This window comes from Acromyrmex echinatior, chromosome 4 (genome assembly GCF_024713525.1).
Source record: "Acromyrmex echinatior isolate Ae372 chromosome 4, ASM2471352v2, whole genome shotgun sequence".
Taxonomy (NCBI): Eukaryota; Metazoa; Arthropoda; class Insecta; order Hymenoptera; family Formicidae; genus Acromyrmex; species Acromyrmex echinatior.
In genome coordinates, this window is record NC_141855.1 from 9,635,542 (window position 1) to 9,652,584 (window position 17,043).

General features: G+C 32.4%; 2 protein-coding genes across 2 annotated transcripts in view; one reads left to right on the forward strand and one right to left on the reverse strand.

Annotated features, from left to right (window-relative positions):
• The window catches only part of LOC105152392 (GAS2-like protein pickled eggs), a 74,131-nt gene extending 65,913 nt beyond the window's left edge, over positions 1-8,218 (reverse strand). Inside the window, exon 1 of the mRNA XM_011066653.2 lies at positions 7,733-8,218. The gene's annotated coding sequence lies outside the window, so the exon portion shown is untranslated. The remainder of the gene's footprint in view (positions 1-7,732) is intronic.
• A 151-nt stretch (positions 8,219-8,369) lies between these two features.
• On the forward strand, positions 8,370-12,215 carry LOC105152526 (uncharacterized). The gene is made up of 6 exons (XM_011066885.2): positions 8,370-9,839; positions 9,929-10,032; positions 10,308-10,577; positions 10,923-11,550; positions 11,783-12,004; positions 12,075-12,215. Exons 1-6 carry the CDS (start codon positions 9,559-9,561, stop codon positions 12,133-12,135), a joined length of 1,566 nt encoding a protein of 521 aa, XP_011065187.1. The 5' UTR covers positions 8,370-9,558; the 3' UTR covers positions 12,136-12,215.
• The last annotated feature ends 4,828 nt before the right edge of the window (positions 12,216-17,043 follow it).

A 17,043-nucleotide genomic window follows, 5' to 3' on the forward strand; every position in this document is an offset into this window, starting at 1 on the left:
TGTAACAAGAAGAGATGCTCAAGTAACGGGAGGCAGTGCAATCGTATAACGATTACATTGCGGAGTGGAAGATTTGAGATATCATCGTTGTCGAGATATTAAAAGCCCACTCACGTGCATAAGAATGACAGCGTTTCTTTGTCCGAGGAAACTGTTTATTTCAAAATTCCTTATTATTAGTATATATAACGATGTTTAAGAGTATAAACATAATACAAAACACACGTCGCAATACACAGCGGCGTCTGTCTCCAAAACAAATATGACCAAACTGGTAAAGCTGTCGTCATTTACGCCCGTCTAAAGTTAAACGGTTCCGACATAAAGATTATATTTAGATTTTTATACATCATAAGCGATAACTTTTCCCATACTCTTCTAATAATATAGAAAAATTAAATAATAATATCAGAAAATTATTCAAATTATTGAAACAAAATAAAATAGTAACATTAGTTTGTTTTGTTGTGTTGCGTGTGTGTAGTCTTGTTTCCTTCCAAAATAAATCTAATAAAAGTAAAACGCCTATGTTGGTATGTAAATTAAATATTTATAACGCGATAGATACAACTAATTGGAATGTACAGACATACGAATTATATCTTATTGCTTTATAAACACGGAGAAAAAGGTTTCTTTGGATTTAATATTTCTATTTATTTGACTAAAACTTGTTTCATTGAAACAACATATGCTTGTACGAAATTATTTGTTTGAATAAAAATTTTGTTATTTCATTCGAGAAACTTCTATTGTTTGACAAAAATAACATTATTATTTGAAGTAATATCTTTCAATTAACTAATATATTATTTGGTTACAATATGAAACAAATTGTTCAAACAATGAAACAAATTATTTATTTGAAAATGGCAAAATATATTGATAGTTGTTTCCATGCAAATAATTGCTTTCTTAGAACAATTACTTTTTTGACCGAAAATATAGAAATAATGGCTTATACATCAATAGGATTAAACGAGCAGTGCCGTATGTTATATCAATTATGTTTGTGCCGTACAGTTTGATCACACGAATACCAAAGATAGACATTATCTATTCAAACAAATAATGTATTTAAGACAAAGATATACATTGTTTCAAATTCAACAATCGCATTTATTTATTCAAACATTGGTTTGGACCACATCATAAATAAATTTATTCGGATATAATAAAATTTATTAAATCCAAAGAAATCTTTTTCTCTGTGTACTATATTTATGTACTAACAATAGTAACAATCGAATATAGGTATTTTACTTCCATTAGAATTATCATTCAGTTTCATTCATAGAAGTTGTCAAAAAATACATCATACAGTGGCTGCCAAAACTTTTCGCCAACATTTTTGGTAATTTTTGTTATAAAATCTGTTTTTCAGTTTATATTAAACTTAAATTATCAGATTTGCACCACACACAGAACGGAAAATTTCTAGTAATTTACTAAAACGCAAATAATCCAGCAGGAAATATACATTGCGTTTATTAATCTTTCTTTCAAGCTTCATAAGTTTAAAATTCTTGTTATAATCAATCAAACTTAAGAACACGATATTTTAAATACTAGAATATATTTACATATCTTCATCAGTAAGGATTCTTCACCTGAACAATACAATAAAATTAGCCAGAAACTTTTTGTCACTGTTATAGATTTTAGTAACGAATGATACGCAGCGTCGCGTTCAACAGACAGTATGACAGACATCCCAACGAACGCTGTATATCCGGGAAACCGGATGTGTAAACCGGCGCCTGTTCTCTCTCGTGCGCAACGCAACGCACATCGAGTTACGCGACGCATAATTGCACTCGAACGCGCACTGATATCGGGGACCGATAAACGATCTGGCGCAGCGCTGCAGCGTTGGCGTTTTCGTAACGCCTAACGATTTCATTCATTTCGCTTGGCGGAATGAACCTGTTTCCAACGACGATGACGATGACGATGACGACGACGACGACGACGACGACGACGACGACGACGACGACGAGCTCGGCCAGGGCCTGCCTGGCTACGCCCGCGCACGTAGTCGAGCGCGAATGCAAATCGGCGTCGCGCATGGTCGCGCAATGGCCCGCGTTGCAACGGCAACGAGAAATGCGATATCTTGGACTACGTGCGGCCCGATAACATCCGGAGCACCGGCTCCAAAGTCGTTTATCATTACGCGCCGGCCCGTAAAGTTACCTTCGAGCGCGCCGAGATTGATCACCTCCCGCCTCGGCCGGACTTATTGCCCTCTCCCCCACATCTTTCGTCTACTCCTTTTTCTTCTCCTTTCATGGAGGTCCATTTCCATAATCGTACTGACAATCGCGTGTGTTCCGTACTCGAGGCTAAATTTCAAGAACACTCGAATAAAATTCTGCTACCCTGAGGACTCTAAATTACCAAAAAAAAAAAAAAAACTTCGATCGACAAATTGTGACCGAAGAATCCGTAAACAAGATAGAAAATTCATTTCAAAATCAGTGCCGAATTTGTCGCTTCTCTGACATTATAATTTCTCAACCTGGGAGAAACTCCATTCTCTTATGTGCTTTCGAATCTAGCAGTTCGGTTTTCGTCCATAATCTCCCTTCGCAAAAATTATACGTTTCTTGATTGCTCTAAGGATAGTGCCTGTCATCGGAATATCAAAATGCGCATACGTACTGAAATCCAACTTAATCCGATGCACGAGCACACGTCTCTCGCCAAACGTATCTCGACAGCGCGTATAGCCCACGATATACGTGCAAATGATTTTCCAGCGATGCAACGCCGTTGACAGCCGTTCATTAATCGTGATGTTCGGTATACATTACAATCTGCCGACGTCGAGCGCGAACGAGAGATGGAATTAACGAGAGAGATGTTTCGGCCGCGTTATTGCCGCGTTTTTTTTAACAATATTAAATCTCTGCAAACCGCGTATTTTTTCCGCAAAATAAAGCCGATATGTTCTTCTCCCCTCCCTCTCTCTTTCTTTCTTTTTCTCTCTTTTTATCCAAACACTAATTTATTGCATTAATGTGACCGCATAGTTTAAAGATTCTATTATTGCATGGAAAAATCGGATTTGCTGCATCATTTAACAATGCTACAAAAATTTTTAACATTCTAGCAATCAATTTAAACGTCCTACATAATTTTGATGGACCAAACAAAATGATTTTCAAGTCTGTATCTATTAAGTAAAACCATGCTTTCTAACTGTATATTCTCGAATGTAACGATGATATAAAGCCGCGGCTTGGATCGGCTGTTAATCATTTTCTGAATATGTCAGCTAGTTATTAGAATCCCATGTTTTTGTGCAGTTAACGTGTTTATGCAGTGTTCATCACTTGATCGTTTTTATATATCAGCATTAATTAATTCTATTACACGTTACTTAATGTTCAACTTCCGTTTAGAAGTTGTACACTTAAATTAAAGCGCAATTCCGTTAAACATTTCGGAGAGATAGTAATCAATTTCCTGTTACGTATGTAGAGAAATCGTTAAAACATTCTCGACACGATAGTGTCTACGATAAGGTTATCAGATTTTTTAAAATTAAATCCGGAGACAAATTTAAAATAACTGTTTTAAAGTAAAGGTACCATAAAACTAGTGTTATTTTAAATAATGTTTTATTCTGTTTAACAAAATGCACTATAGATAAATCGGAATTTAATAAACCTCTTACTATACATGTTATTCAGTCATTCGTGTCCTGTGATTTCTTTCTTTGAAATACTAGGAGTACTTGGTTAAATTATAATCTCTATCTTTTTCTTTTTTTAATACACAATTTTGTAGATACTTTCTAAGATATATGTAAAGAATTACTTAATAATTTTTATACAGACTTGTAAAAGTGACAAAAACTCGAGATACAACAATCCATCGTGTGTAATAAAATATTGAAATATTATCATGTATACTAAGAGTAAAAAGTTTTCAATATATGCTTACCATCCTTTAAATTACTACCAAAATAGCACATAAAAGTCCGACTCTGAAAAACGAGAACGTTTGAAAACCTTATAAAATGTCTAGAAAGTTAGATAAAAAAAAAACTATCATTTAAATAACAAACTAATACAGTGTCTTCAATGCTTCTTGTTACAAATATGAAATCATCCATGTTTCGATCTTCATGAAACTCGTTCACTTACGCGAAGCGAAAGGCGTTCAGGAGCGAGAGACTATAAATATTTATTCCAAGACCCTCTTTTTCGCAAGCATCGTCCTTTGATCGAGAGATACTCCGTATTAGTGAGCGTGATAAGTTGCATGTCCAGTCGCTGCAAAGCGCATCGCTCCTCCGCGCACGCTGGACGCTGTGCTGAAGCGAGCGAGACTGGACGACGAGTAGGGAACGCACGGCTGGTCTCTGCCCCCCTCGGAAGAAAATCTTATGAATGAGCGAGTTCCCCATTCACTTTTAACTGTGGAACAGCCGTAACGAGCAACACGGTGTTTCGAAGCTGCGATCCATCGCGCAATATAGGGACGCAATTCGTCTGTGATGTAAGTTGATAAAGCAGCAATAATACAGCGAACATCGTGTTTTATCGAATGACTTCAGTTTTGTACGATGAGTAATAATATCATTCACCGGCATATTTTATAATATTGTGTACTCAACCCTTAAAAATTTAATACTAGAAGGTAATGATACTAGGAGGATCAATTATTTATTTTAAGTATCAACCGTTGTCCAGTGCTTTTAATATTCCAAACAAATAGATAATTTTCAGTATTAAATTGAATTTCTGTGTAAGGGAAAGCGCAAAAATAGTTATAAATTTGTTCTATATCATTAAATGTATTTTTATGAGATATAAATGTTATATATTATATAAACACAAAAATCGATATTAAAATATTATTAATGAATCAAAATTTTAATGGCAACGCAAATATTAATATCAAATAAGAGATAGAATAAAAATTGTTCCCACGATTTTTTCAATCACAATTGAAAGAAATATTGCTTGTTAAAATCAAATCCTCACATTCTCTTTCACTAAAACTGCTTCTGTGTGCATACGAAATTCTTTTAGGCCGGGATCAGACTACGCATTGAAGATTGAGATTGAAGATTGAAGAGTGAAATTTAACCAATGAGGACAAAGGAATTTTAGCTCCTATTGTTTTGATTGATCAAATTTCAGTCTCTTAATCTTCAATCTCAATCTTCAATGCGTAGTCTGATTCCGGCCTTACACAACAATCAAAAATGATGCCAAGATGCAAGGTGCAATGTCTAATATGCGATATCGATAAGGATCGAACAAAAGTTCAGCGTTGTTCAATAGTAATCGCGATACACGGGTATCATAGTGCGTCGCTTATTATGTACCACGCCTGCGTTTATTACTTATTGTCGGATGAAAGTATCTCGTTGCGCTTTGCGCGCAACGATGTTGCACAATTCGAAAGACTATCTCACGCGACAAAACGCTTTGTCTCCGTCCACTTATCTCGATCGTCTTCGCTCGCAGGAGTGTACACCTCCAGCGAGTAATTGCATCGGCAATTCAATCGTCACGAAATTATCGCGCCATTACTCGCGAGCCGTCCCGCGGGCGAGTATACTCGTCAATCGCGATATAACTCATATATCGTTAATCTAGATCGATAACTCTCCAGAATCTCCAACCCTGCTCTTCCCTTTTAATGCACCGAGAAAAGAAGTTGTTGATTTAAAATCATATTAATCGATTCAACTAAACGTGGCGGTCACGAGTAAATATGTTAAGCAAAAATATTTGTTCATTCAAACAAATAACATGTTTTAAGTTAAGATTTTGTTGTATGATTCACGTATATTTAATCAAAATATATAAATATAAATACTTGAATTTAAATGAGAAATTAAATAATCACTACAAAAGTAAACACATTTAGTTCCATTAACAACTTTTTTTCAGTATACGTATTTTTCTTAATATATAATTGTATACAAAAAAAAATTAATTAAAGTCAATATAAAATTTTTTATTATACAATATAATTTTACAATATTGTACAATATATTTTATTGTATCAATATAAAATTTTTTCTTATAAAAGAAATTAGTTTCTTTGAAAATATCGTTGAATTTAAAAACTATGCATTGTTAACAAAATTACTCAATTTACTTAATTCCCACAGAGTATTACGTGAATTATTTAACGTAAAGAAAGTCACGCGATTTGTAATTCTAATTGTACTAACGACTTCCAATTAAGTTACTGCGATGCAACATTTCCTTACAATGGTTGGAACAATGAAGCTTTCTATGTAAAAAGTTATTTTAATGATTGATTAAGTAAACGCAATACGAAGAATACTGTGGGAATAGTATAAAATTTCGATCACTTATAATTAATCATTGTTCACATATTACAAATAATTTGTTATATATTACCTTATTGTAACTACAATTACTTATAATTGATTAAATAATTACAGGGCAGAGTCTCCTTACGATCGCTCGAACAATGAAACTTTCTCTGTAAAAGCGATTCTAATGGGTGATTAAGTAGCCAGAATAGGAAGGCATAATGGTATAAAATTGTACAAAATAAGACTTTAATTAATAATTGCCTATTACGGATCTACAGTGGGATTAGGTATTATATATGGTAGATAGATAATACATTATGTACCATTAAATATAAACATTATATTATAATATATTGTGTATGCATATACATACATATAAATATGATATACAGGCGATAAAATATGCATTTAACTTTGCAGTAATTCCGTATATATAATTGCAATGCTTTCCACGGAATTTATCTCGCGCGTTTTTCACTGCTCGAGATTATCTCTTGCATGAATATCATTTTGAATATCTATTTCAAGTCATAGTCTAACATTAACATATCGCGTGCCGTGTTTTCTTATCAGTGTCGTTGGATAAGGAAACTCGCCAGTGAGTCATCTTTGCAATGCAACAGATGCATCTGTTATTTATGTTCTGCAGTTTAAATGCTCCATTTCTCGTTTAAATAGCCTAACTACCTAATTACAGGGTGTGTCGCAAGAAATTTTATGTACCCAATTCTAGTCACGATAATGTTATTGTATATAATCGATCCTTTTACAGATATGTTTATATGTACAATTTTATTATATTATATTATATATAATATCACAGAGAGACGTGATATAATCTTTCTCTAGAAATGAAGTGTCGACATTTTTTATTTTACATATATTATGTAAAATAAGACTCTATTTAATAATACAAATTACAAGTTAAAGGTTCAAAGATCAGTAAAGTCAAAAGTCTTTTTATCGAAATATCCAGAGTTTATGTTTTTCCACTTCTTTCAAAAATTTTAATTACATATACATATACATATAATAAATATATATATCGGACCAAATTATAAATTTAATGTAATAATATACAATCACGTATAATCAATTGTTGTCTATCGAAATATAAAAGATTGATATTATAATATTTTGTCTTGCATAATGAATCTTTCATCGCGCAAAGAAAACGACACAGAATATATGTACGCCGATCATAAATGCACCTGCTTATTAATTCAAGTCGAGCGTTTCGCCTTCAACGTCAATCGAGATGACGTACCTCGATTTCCTTCGAACCGCGAGTCGATCGTTCAATACCTACTAATGTCTATCACGTTCTCAATAAGCATCGTACAAGCACGAGTTTTAGTGACAAGTACATGGTGTAATTTACAAAAGCGCATACTCTAAAGACGATTCGAAGCTACTTACACTTGCCTGACGAATCCAGGGGAGGAAGTTCCTTTCCCAAATCACCACCACCGAATCACCACAAGCGCGACGAGTCCCGATCGCGCGCGCACCGGTCAACCCGTTTCACGGCAGCGCGGCGGATCCTTCACCTCATCGAACGGAAAATCGAATATCCGTCGAATGCCGATGGATTTCCCGGCGACATACGCGATTAGGCGCGCTCCCGCGCCGGGGAATGCGTCGTTAGGGGAAGCGCGCCGAGAGGGAGAGAGAAAAGGAGGATGATATCAAAGATCTGGGGGGGTGATTATGGAGCCATGCAGACGGAGAGGAGTCTTCGTCGTTTCTTATCGCTCTTCTCGTCGGAGCGGTTTCGCGATGTCGTTTCTTCGCTGCTGCTCGTCGTCAAGCGATTCAAAGCGCGGTGCCGTCTCACGGTACGTCTCACGGGATACGCGTGAACCCCATACTCGCACTCGTCGCGTCCCAATCAGAGACTGAGGCGCCTAGAGACAGGCCGCCCGTATAAATGCGCCGCAGCGCAAGCGGTCGAAGTACCGGGTGGAAAGGGGAACCGGAGAAAATCCGCAGCGCACCGCGAGGGGTCGCTACGGATTAGAGAATACACGCCGTTGCGATATTGTCGATATATGTAAACATAAACATTGCACCTCTTTCGTTCGCGCGTATATGTCAACAAACGTTATCTTACCTCAATAAATTTTAAATTATTTTTATTTTTATTTCTCGTAAAACCTGTCGACTCTTTACGTAAAGATATAAAATTTAATAATTAATATTATTATTTTCCTTTTGTTAAAGATACAGTCTCTCTTCTTGTATTTTCTATCTTTTCATATAATGATCTTTAATCAAAATGTGCACTTGTTTATATGTTGCGTCATTGATTACCGACCGAAATTTTCATCTTCATGTAACCGTCGATAAATACGTGCTTGTAAAATCCATCAACTTAATCGACTTCGGGTAACAATGTTTTATGTTTTATATAATTATTATTTATATAAGCGTTTCGTGCTTTGAGGGAATCTTTTTGCGAGATAATGACTAACCAGCTGATTAAAATTGATTATATATATGAGAAAATAATTACAATACATTGTTGATATTTAATGTATACGCGCTGCGAGTATAAAATGTAATTAACAAGTTAATTATGATAATAATGATAAACAATAGCTAAATAAAAATAAAAATTTCAGATGCAAAGTATATTTATCTAATATATAATAGCTTTTAAAGAAAGCCATTATATCCTAGGGCTCTCAAAATTCAAACAAAAACTTTAAATAATTAATGGTAATCGGACTATGAGAGCAAACAATACAGCGTGGTAATTAGTGCATAATAAATATTATATATTATTGTATAAAATAATTTACACATTGGATTTTTTAAAAATACGAACTGTGGATATATATATATGTATATATATATGACATCAAATTTTCTAATGATGTGAAAAATATTTATATAATCTTTCAATTTATTAGATATATATTCTTAATAATATTCTTCACATATAAAAAAACTTATATATGTAAATAAGATTGCTTTTCTTGTGCTTCTTTTGTACTCTACAATAATATATGAATTTCCTTGATCAGCAGGTACGATTGGGAAGGGAGATGTTTATGATGAATTACTATGGAAACCCATGTGTAAAGTCACTACGTTTAGTCAGTTCTCACAAACTTCATTGAACTTAGCTCTCTAAGCGAAGACCAACGTGTCTATTATAAATAAGCTCTTAGGTTAAATTAGTTTATTAAAATAATTATAATAAGTTTTCCGGATGAAAATATCGCAGCTGTGTGTATACAATGAACGGAGTTATGAAAAAATTCATGGATGAAATTACTAAGAAATTACAATTAGCACAATCAGTCACGAATTATGACGAAAAAGATAAGAAAGAAAAGCAAATTTCGCATGGAAAAGTGCGCTCTGCTGAAAGCACAAAGTACAGAAAATCCCTGTTGAAGCTAAAGGAGCAAGAGTACTTGATAGAAAAAAATCTCACTAACTTCATGGAGAACATGAAACTGGAATCAGAAATTCTGCGACCCATTTTGCGTAATATGAATGACATCTCGAGAAACAGGTAGGCAGCGAAAAACGAATCGGTCGATTTTAGATTACATATCTATATCATTCTGCAGTTTTCTTTAACTTTTCAATATATCTTTAAAGGGAGATTTTTCTGGATAACATAAAAAAATCCTTGGATAAAATTACTGAGGAATTGCAATTAGTACAATCAATCACGAATTGTCCCGAGCAGATTCAGAAGTTAGGTGAATCTTGGCACAATTTATTTTCCACTGATAATGCTATATTTTTGTTTCTTACTTGTGTTATTCCCAAATTATTTTTGTATTACATATTTATACATTATTATACAACATTTTTATACATTATTTCTAATTAAACATGCTACAGTTTCTACATTTAAAATTCAATTAAAAGGAAAGGGATTAAAATTTTAATCCACAACTGTATCTTATTAAAAATATTTTTATAATTTAAAAATATAAATTCAACATTAAAAAACTAAACATTATTTATTTAGATACGAATGCATACAAACAACGGCTCCTGAAATTGTCGCAGAAAATTCGGAACTTTCAGGAGTCCTGCCAACAGAAAATTGCGACTTTATCGCAAGAACAAACTGCTCTCGAATCTGAATTACGTGAATTTGAATCAAATTTGCATAAGTATGAAGATACAATCAGCAGAATCGGCAAACCGACATCCGCCATGTCTGCTAACAAGGAAAATAAAAGGTGTTACAATTATAAGAAAATCGAGGACCTCCACGAGTTAATTGCTAAAACAGGTACCGAATGCATTTGCATTTGTCTGCGTTAGCTATTAAAATGCGCAGTAAAATATAATTTATAACAATTGTATGTGTTACTTTACATCGAGATTCTATTCGTATAGATAATACGTAATATACTTGTATTAAATGTCACCTAATGTCTATATTAGTCCATTCAAGTAGAGATATAATAAACCCATTCTCAATTTTATATTCTTAAACTTCACTTTTATACACATTTTATGAGATTCTATTATAATATTATTAGTGAACACATTCCATCAATTGTTATACAGATATTTAAAGAAGCTATTTAAAAAATTAGTAATGCAGAGTATATTAAAAATCATACACACATAGGCTACACTGATAATTGGAGCAATGAAGACCACTTGTTATTTTTAAAAATGCGGAAGAAGTGCAGTAGTATCCCTGCTCTAGTGGCTGCCATTCGAGTCAAATGCCCAGATCTAACAGCGGAAACTATAGTAAATCATGAGGCTTGGTATAAAATTTATCTGAGACTGCGTGAAAAGCAACGATCGAGCATCAGAGAATGGCGCAAACAAAAAGAAATGGAGAAGATGAAGATGAAAAATCGTGAGGATGAAACTGAGAGCGAAACTTTGGAAAAAATGTTGCGGGAGAAAAGTAACTCCAATATCACAAAAGATTTTCCGACTTGCGTGACGGATAAAATGAGGACAACAAAAACTGACAATTCCATTGATATCAATAATCAGAAAAAGGAATTAATAAAACAGTGGAAAGCTGAGAGAGAAAATAAACGTTTGTTGGAAGAGGAACAGTCGAGGATTCTGATTGAGTCGAAGCTTGCTGCGCAAGAAAAACGTAAAAGGGAAAGATTGGAAAGACTTCGGAAAGTTTTGGCGGAGCATCGTGAAAAAACATCGATGGAAGTTTCCTCCGAAGTCTCGAAAGATGATTCGAGACCATACTACAATCCAATGTTGATTAAGGCCTTTAGGTAACATTAGCTGTTTTTAAAGTTGAACAAAGAACTTGAAATAATAATACGCTAAATAATAAAATAATGATAAAAGTACAAGATTTTTTATTAAATTTTATATTTGTTTATCGTAATAAAAATTTTAATAAGTGATAAATTTAAATAATCTATTTATTATAAATATAGTTTGTACAAAATCTTAAAAATGAAGTAAATGATACAAAGTTGTGGATTTCAATATAATTGATAGGAAACAAGATGCAGAGTTTACAAGAAAAAAGAAAAATTTGATAGCTGTACGAAAATCGGATCAAAATCGAACAATAAAAATCGTAAGACCACAAATAGCGAAAAAGCAAGATCACTCGACCCTATTAAATTCGACTGAAGTATGGAGAGAAAAATGTAGAATACCCGATCCTAACACGAAGGAATCGAAAAAGTTGCAATATATTAAAGACGTTCCACGTTTGTACGTTTTTTTAACAGAAGGGGAATGCTTATTTTTACACTTTAATTTACTTAATATTTTGTCTTTTCAGATATGTTCAGTGGAGAAACAAGGAATCGATGGAGATCAAGGATGCTCTGACATTTTTATAATCGAAGATCTGTTTCCTTCGACCAAAGTTCATTTTCAACTTGAAGAAGGCAATAAAAAATGTACAAAACGTTGACATATATTTATGTTTATTTTTCTTTACGAACGTACCTTTTTGTTTCTTTCAGACGATGAACATAATAAGTTATAAGTAAACGAGTGTTGAATTTATCCAGGATCGCCGTTCGCACAATATTCGGTTTTATTATTATAACTTTCTCTTTGTTTATTCCGTTGTTTTTAATGTTATTTTCAGGAACATAAAAGAGAAAGAGGGGGAGAGAATTATCATCGACGTAATCTCGAATAACTTCAACCCTCGACGGCTTTTTACTCAAATATATATAATATACTTTCTATCAATCTTTTTCTGTTCGTTAATTCGAGATATTCTTTCATTTAGATTACCAAATACAAAAACACATAAGTGATACAATATATGTATAATATATATATAATGCTATAATACAAAAGAATGTCTCACATCGCGCCGAATATGATTGACCGACAGTTCGACGGTTCGCCCGCATCACCTACTTTTAAATTTTTCTTTAATAATTATCACTATTATTAATTACTATATTTGTTTATGCGGGATAATCTTACACGGCACGATATGATGGCACCTCTCACTCTTTGTGAGAATACGCGCAGATACTCTAAAACGTACTCTATTTTTTTATCTCGCTTTTAGACAATATTTGTAATTATATTTATACTCTTGTTTTTATTTATATATATATATGTATATATATATATATATATATATGTATAGAAATATAATTTAGAATTTATAATACATACTTAGGAGTTTGTTTTATTACAATAAACGTGGATAAATCATGTTTAACATACACTCTATTCCACTCACGCTCTCTCGATTGACACACACACATATATGTCATTGCAACAGCTGCCGCATATTATTATTTTTTATCACTAACCTCTCCAAAATCCAAAGGTAAATATATGTGTGAACATTTGTACAGCGAAGCCTCCCTTTCGTTTTCTATAATGTAACATTAACATTTGTTTCCTTAATCGATAATGAAGTCCATGTGTTCTGCGCTGTCTCTCGTCTTAGCAGATTATATTTGCTTCTAATTTTTGCTTTATTAATAATTTCGCCCTTTCTGAAATAATAACGAATCATTTCACAATGACGCATTTTTTTCGGATAAAAATTTTTTATGAAGTATGAAAATCGAGACTGCTATTATGTGCGTACCTCTTTTTTAACGAATGCTTCGAAGAAATGTTTTACGAGAAAACTTCAAAAAAGTAGAAAATCTAGTCGCGAATCACATAATAAAAATGAACTACTTCATCGTTAAGTAAACGAAATGAAATATTTAAATTGATTTAATTGTATTTTTTTATGGTTGTAAGAAAAAAAGTTAGCGGTTGTAAAAAAGCTTTTCTGAGAAAGGGATTTGGAGAACGCATAAATTATTGATAAATTTTATTAGAATCTTTACATTCGTGAATTATTTACAGATATAATTGCAGATGTATATATATTTATATATATATATACTATGTATATGTATAATTGTAACTAACATTATGGTTTCGAAAAGAAAGATTTCCTCGAATTTTTCGTGACAATACTGAAGAGGTTGACTTCGGAGAGAACTACTGCCAAAGCCGCACAAGAGCATACAGCTTCAATTTTAAAAGTTTTTGACTTTTCTTGTGTTGTCTTCGTGAAGAGAGAACGCTTTCATCAATTAGAAACGTTATGGTAGAAAAATGGTATAAAAAAACCACTAGTAATATTTAAGCGACGACACGCGGAGTACGATTAAAAAATTGTTTCGATACAGTTGCCAAGTGAACCAATATATTCTTTTTTTCTTTTTTTCTTTCGCATGTAATATAGTTTGGTTGCGATATTATTAAATTGTCTTAAAAGTCTGCGAGAAAAAAATATTCTTGCTTTTATCCAAAAATATCCATATTTGGATAAAACAGACGTTATTATAAAATTAAAAAATATTGATTAATTAATCTGACTTTCTTTCAAAGCTCGCTAATATTTTCTGAACATAAAATAATTAGACGAATATCTGATTAATAAATTATTCTTTCCGATGTATTTCTAGCATTGCACGCTTCGAGGACGGTATAAATTCGGAAACAAGATCCCACAGTTCGCATCGTGTGACTTGCTGACAAAAATAATTTGTAATATGCGTGTAATATTAATATACAAACTAATAAAATTTTCAATGCTTTAAATAATCGCAGTATTCGCAATACAAAAATCGTAATAATTTAGTGTCACGTAGAAAAAGTATTATTATTTTTGCACATTAAAAAATTATAATATATTTTCCGTAAAGATATTTATACTCACAACAATTGCAAACATATTCACAATTGCTGTGAGTATATAAAAATATTTTTGCACAATTTAATGCCCGATGAACCAGTATCCGGTTAAACCTGTTAGAAAATCAAATACATAAATTATTTTGTGCACGTATTATCACGTTGTAGTTATAAAAGAAAAAACTAGTCCCTCCGCAATCAAGCCTCTCGCCCCAAAGTCTAATAACTGATTCACCGATTGATAAATAATAATAATAATAATAATGAGATATAACAAAGCAAAGCGAATTAATTGATATAAAACTATTCGATACATTACGAAACTAATAAATTAATAATAGTATATTTTGGAGAGACTTCTCAAAGTCAAATACAAATTTTCGAATTTTATTGATTATCGAAAGTTTTTATCGTGATTTCGCAATTTCTTGCGATAAGAAAGCGAATAAGAAAAATGCGAACGGTTATAAGAAGCGATAGCAAAGTCACGTGCACAAAATCAAATTTTCAATTTTTTAAAAATGAAAAAACGATTTTACGACGAATGATTTTGTGCGGGATTCGTTGCGTAAAACAACACGCAACAATTACTACATATTATACGGTTCGCGTTTTGCTTTCTTCCGGATCCGATAATCGTCATTCGTAAAAATCTGGTGTTATGCAGTCTTCTATACAGTATTTAGCATCTCGAATATCAAAAAACGAGATAGGTCATTTTTTGTTTTCTAAGAGAATTCAATTATGTTTAATAACCGAATTTCACTAATATCTAAACATTAGAAACGCACGTGGCCCGAATACGTTATTAGATGCAACAGATAGGCAGATTTTTTATTACAATATAGTTATCAAAATTTCAAGAGAAGAAAATTAATCTGCAAAAGTCAAATAATTTTATTTGACTTTTGTATGCACAAGAAATGTGCAGATTTCGAAAATCAGAAATATGAGAAAAGCCAAGAACGCGACAAAGCTTTTCCTCTAAGGCAAAATTTCTACGTGCGTTCCTAAGGTCAACGTGCATTCTTAATGCTAAACGAATGAATTCATACATGTTTTGCTGCCAGATTTATTGACGTGATATAGACGGGTGTACATCTGAACCTTGATGGAGCGCGAGTTTAATTATAAATCAAAAATATAAGAAAATGTGCCTAGAGCTTTATACGTTCGTCAATAAAATTATTAAATCTGCAAATAGCGCGAAAATTTGCGCATAGTCTCTCATGATCGAATATAAATGCATCGCGCTAATAAATATTTCCTTAAAAAACGCAAGAGAATAATAGTTTCTCCATGGGATAAGCTCGCACAAATTATATCTGACAGAATTGTTAATAAATTTAACAATTATACATAAAATCAAAAGCTATAAATTAGTTATGTTTTAATGAGATAAGTTGAGAGACATAGCGATAAAACTAAATGGATACTCCACTTGATATAAGTAAAAGTTTAATAATTTTCTTCTATTACAGATAAAAGTTTAATAATTTTCCTCTATAAATCGTTTCCTTCTTAGGAAATAAAGATTACAAAAAAATCCAGATAAAATTACATATAACAAAAATTACTCTCGATATGACACTTCGAAAGAAAATAAATTTAAAAAAATAATACAATGGAGACAGAGAAAATCATTATTTTCTGAATGCATAGTAGTATCCATTCAATTTTTTCCCTGTGTATAATGGAAAATATTAAGGCTCCATGTAATCATTAATTACCGCGAGATGTATGCTAACGAGTCATCATTAGCAAATTCCTCGAAGCGTTCGCTACAAAAGAAAAAACAGATTCGAAACTAAAACGGAAGCATTCGTTTGATCGTCATTATCGTCTTCGTTTCCAAGCCAAAGAGATACACATGTTACGTTAGAAAATCACATTTTATCTCGGATGGATAAGTATTGGATAAATTATGAAATATTCAAATTTAATTAGTCGGGCAACCAGTCTCTCGTCTGTTTTACATTCACCCTTGTGAAAAGACTGTGATGATTCTCATCTTCCTCGCTTCATTCTTTTCTTCTATCATGTTATATATATTTATGAGTTATAAAGATAAAAAAAAGATTAATTACCGCAATAGAAAAAATGTCACATAATACAATTCCTTTACACTTCTCAAAATCATAGTTGCTCTTGAATTTACTATTAATGACATTTAGATTACTAAGCATACCAAAGAAAAAGATTTGTTTCTTTTGCTTATGTATTGTTCGGCAAATCAATAATATTTTTCGTTACTAAATCATCAATAAATAATCTGCTGTATATTAGCGATGGAAACGAAGACGAAAGCGAAGTTTGCGATTCCAAAACTGTATGTTCATCTACAAAAGTTTCTGTCAAAAATAATGACTGCAGAATTTTTATCGTTTTTTAGATAGATATTACAATTTACTTAATGTCGAATACTTTTCTCAAAGTATTCGACAATATCTCTTACAGATATCCGTAACAAATATTTAAAAAATTTTTCTGAACTTTTTTTGACTTATGAATTCGCAAATGTGACTCGAATTTTAGAATCGCATCCTTCGAATAACTTGTACATTATAAATATTTTT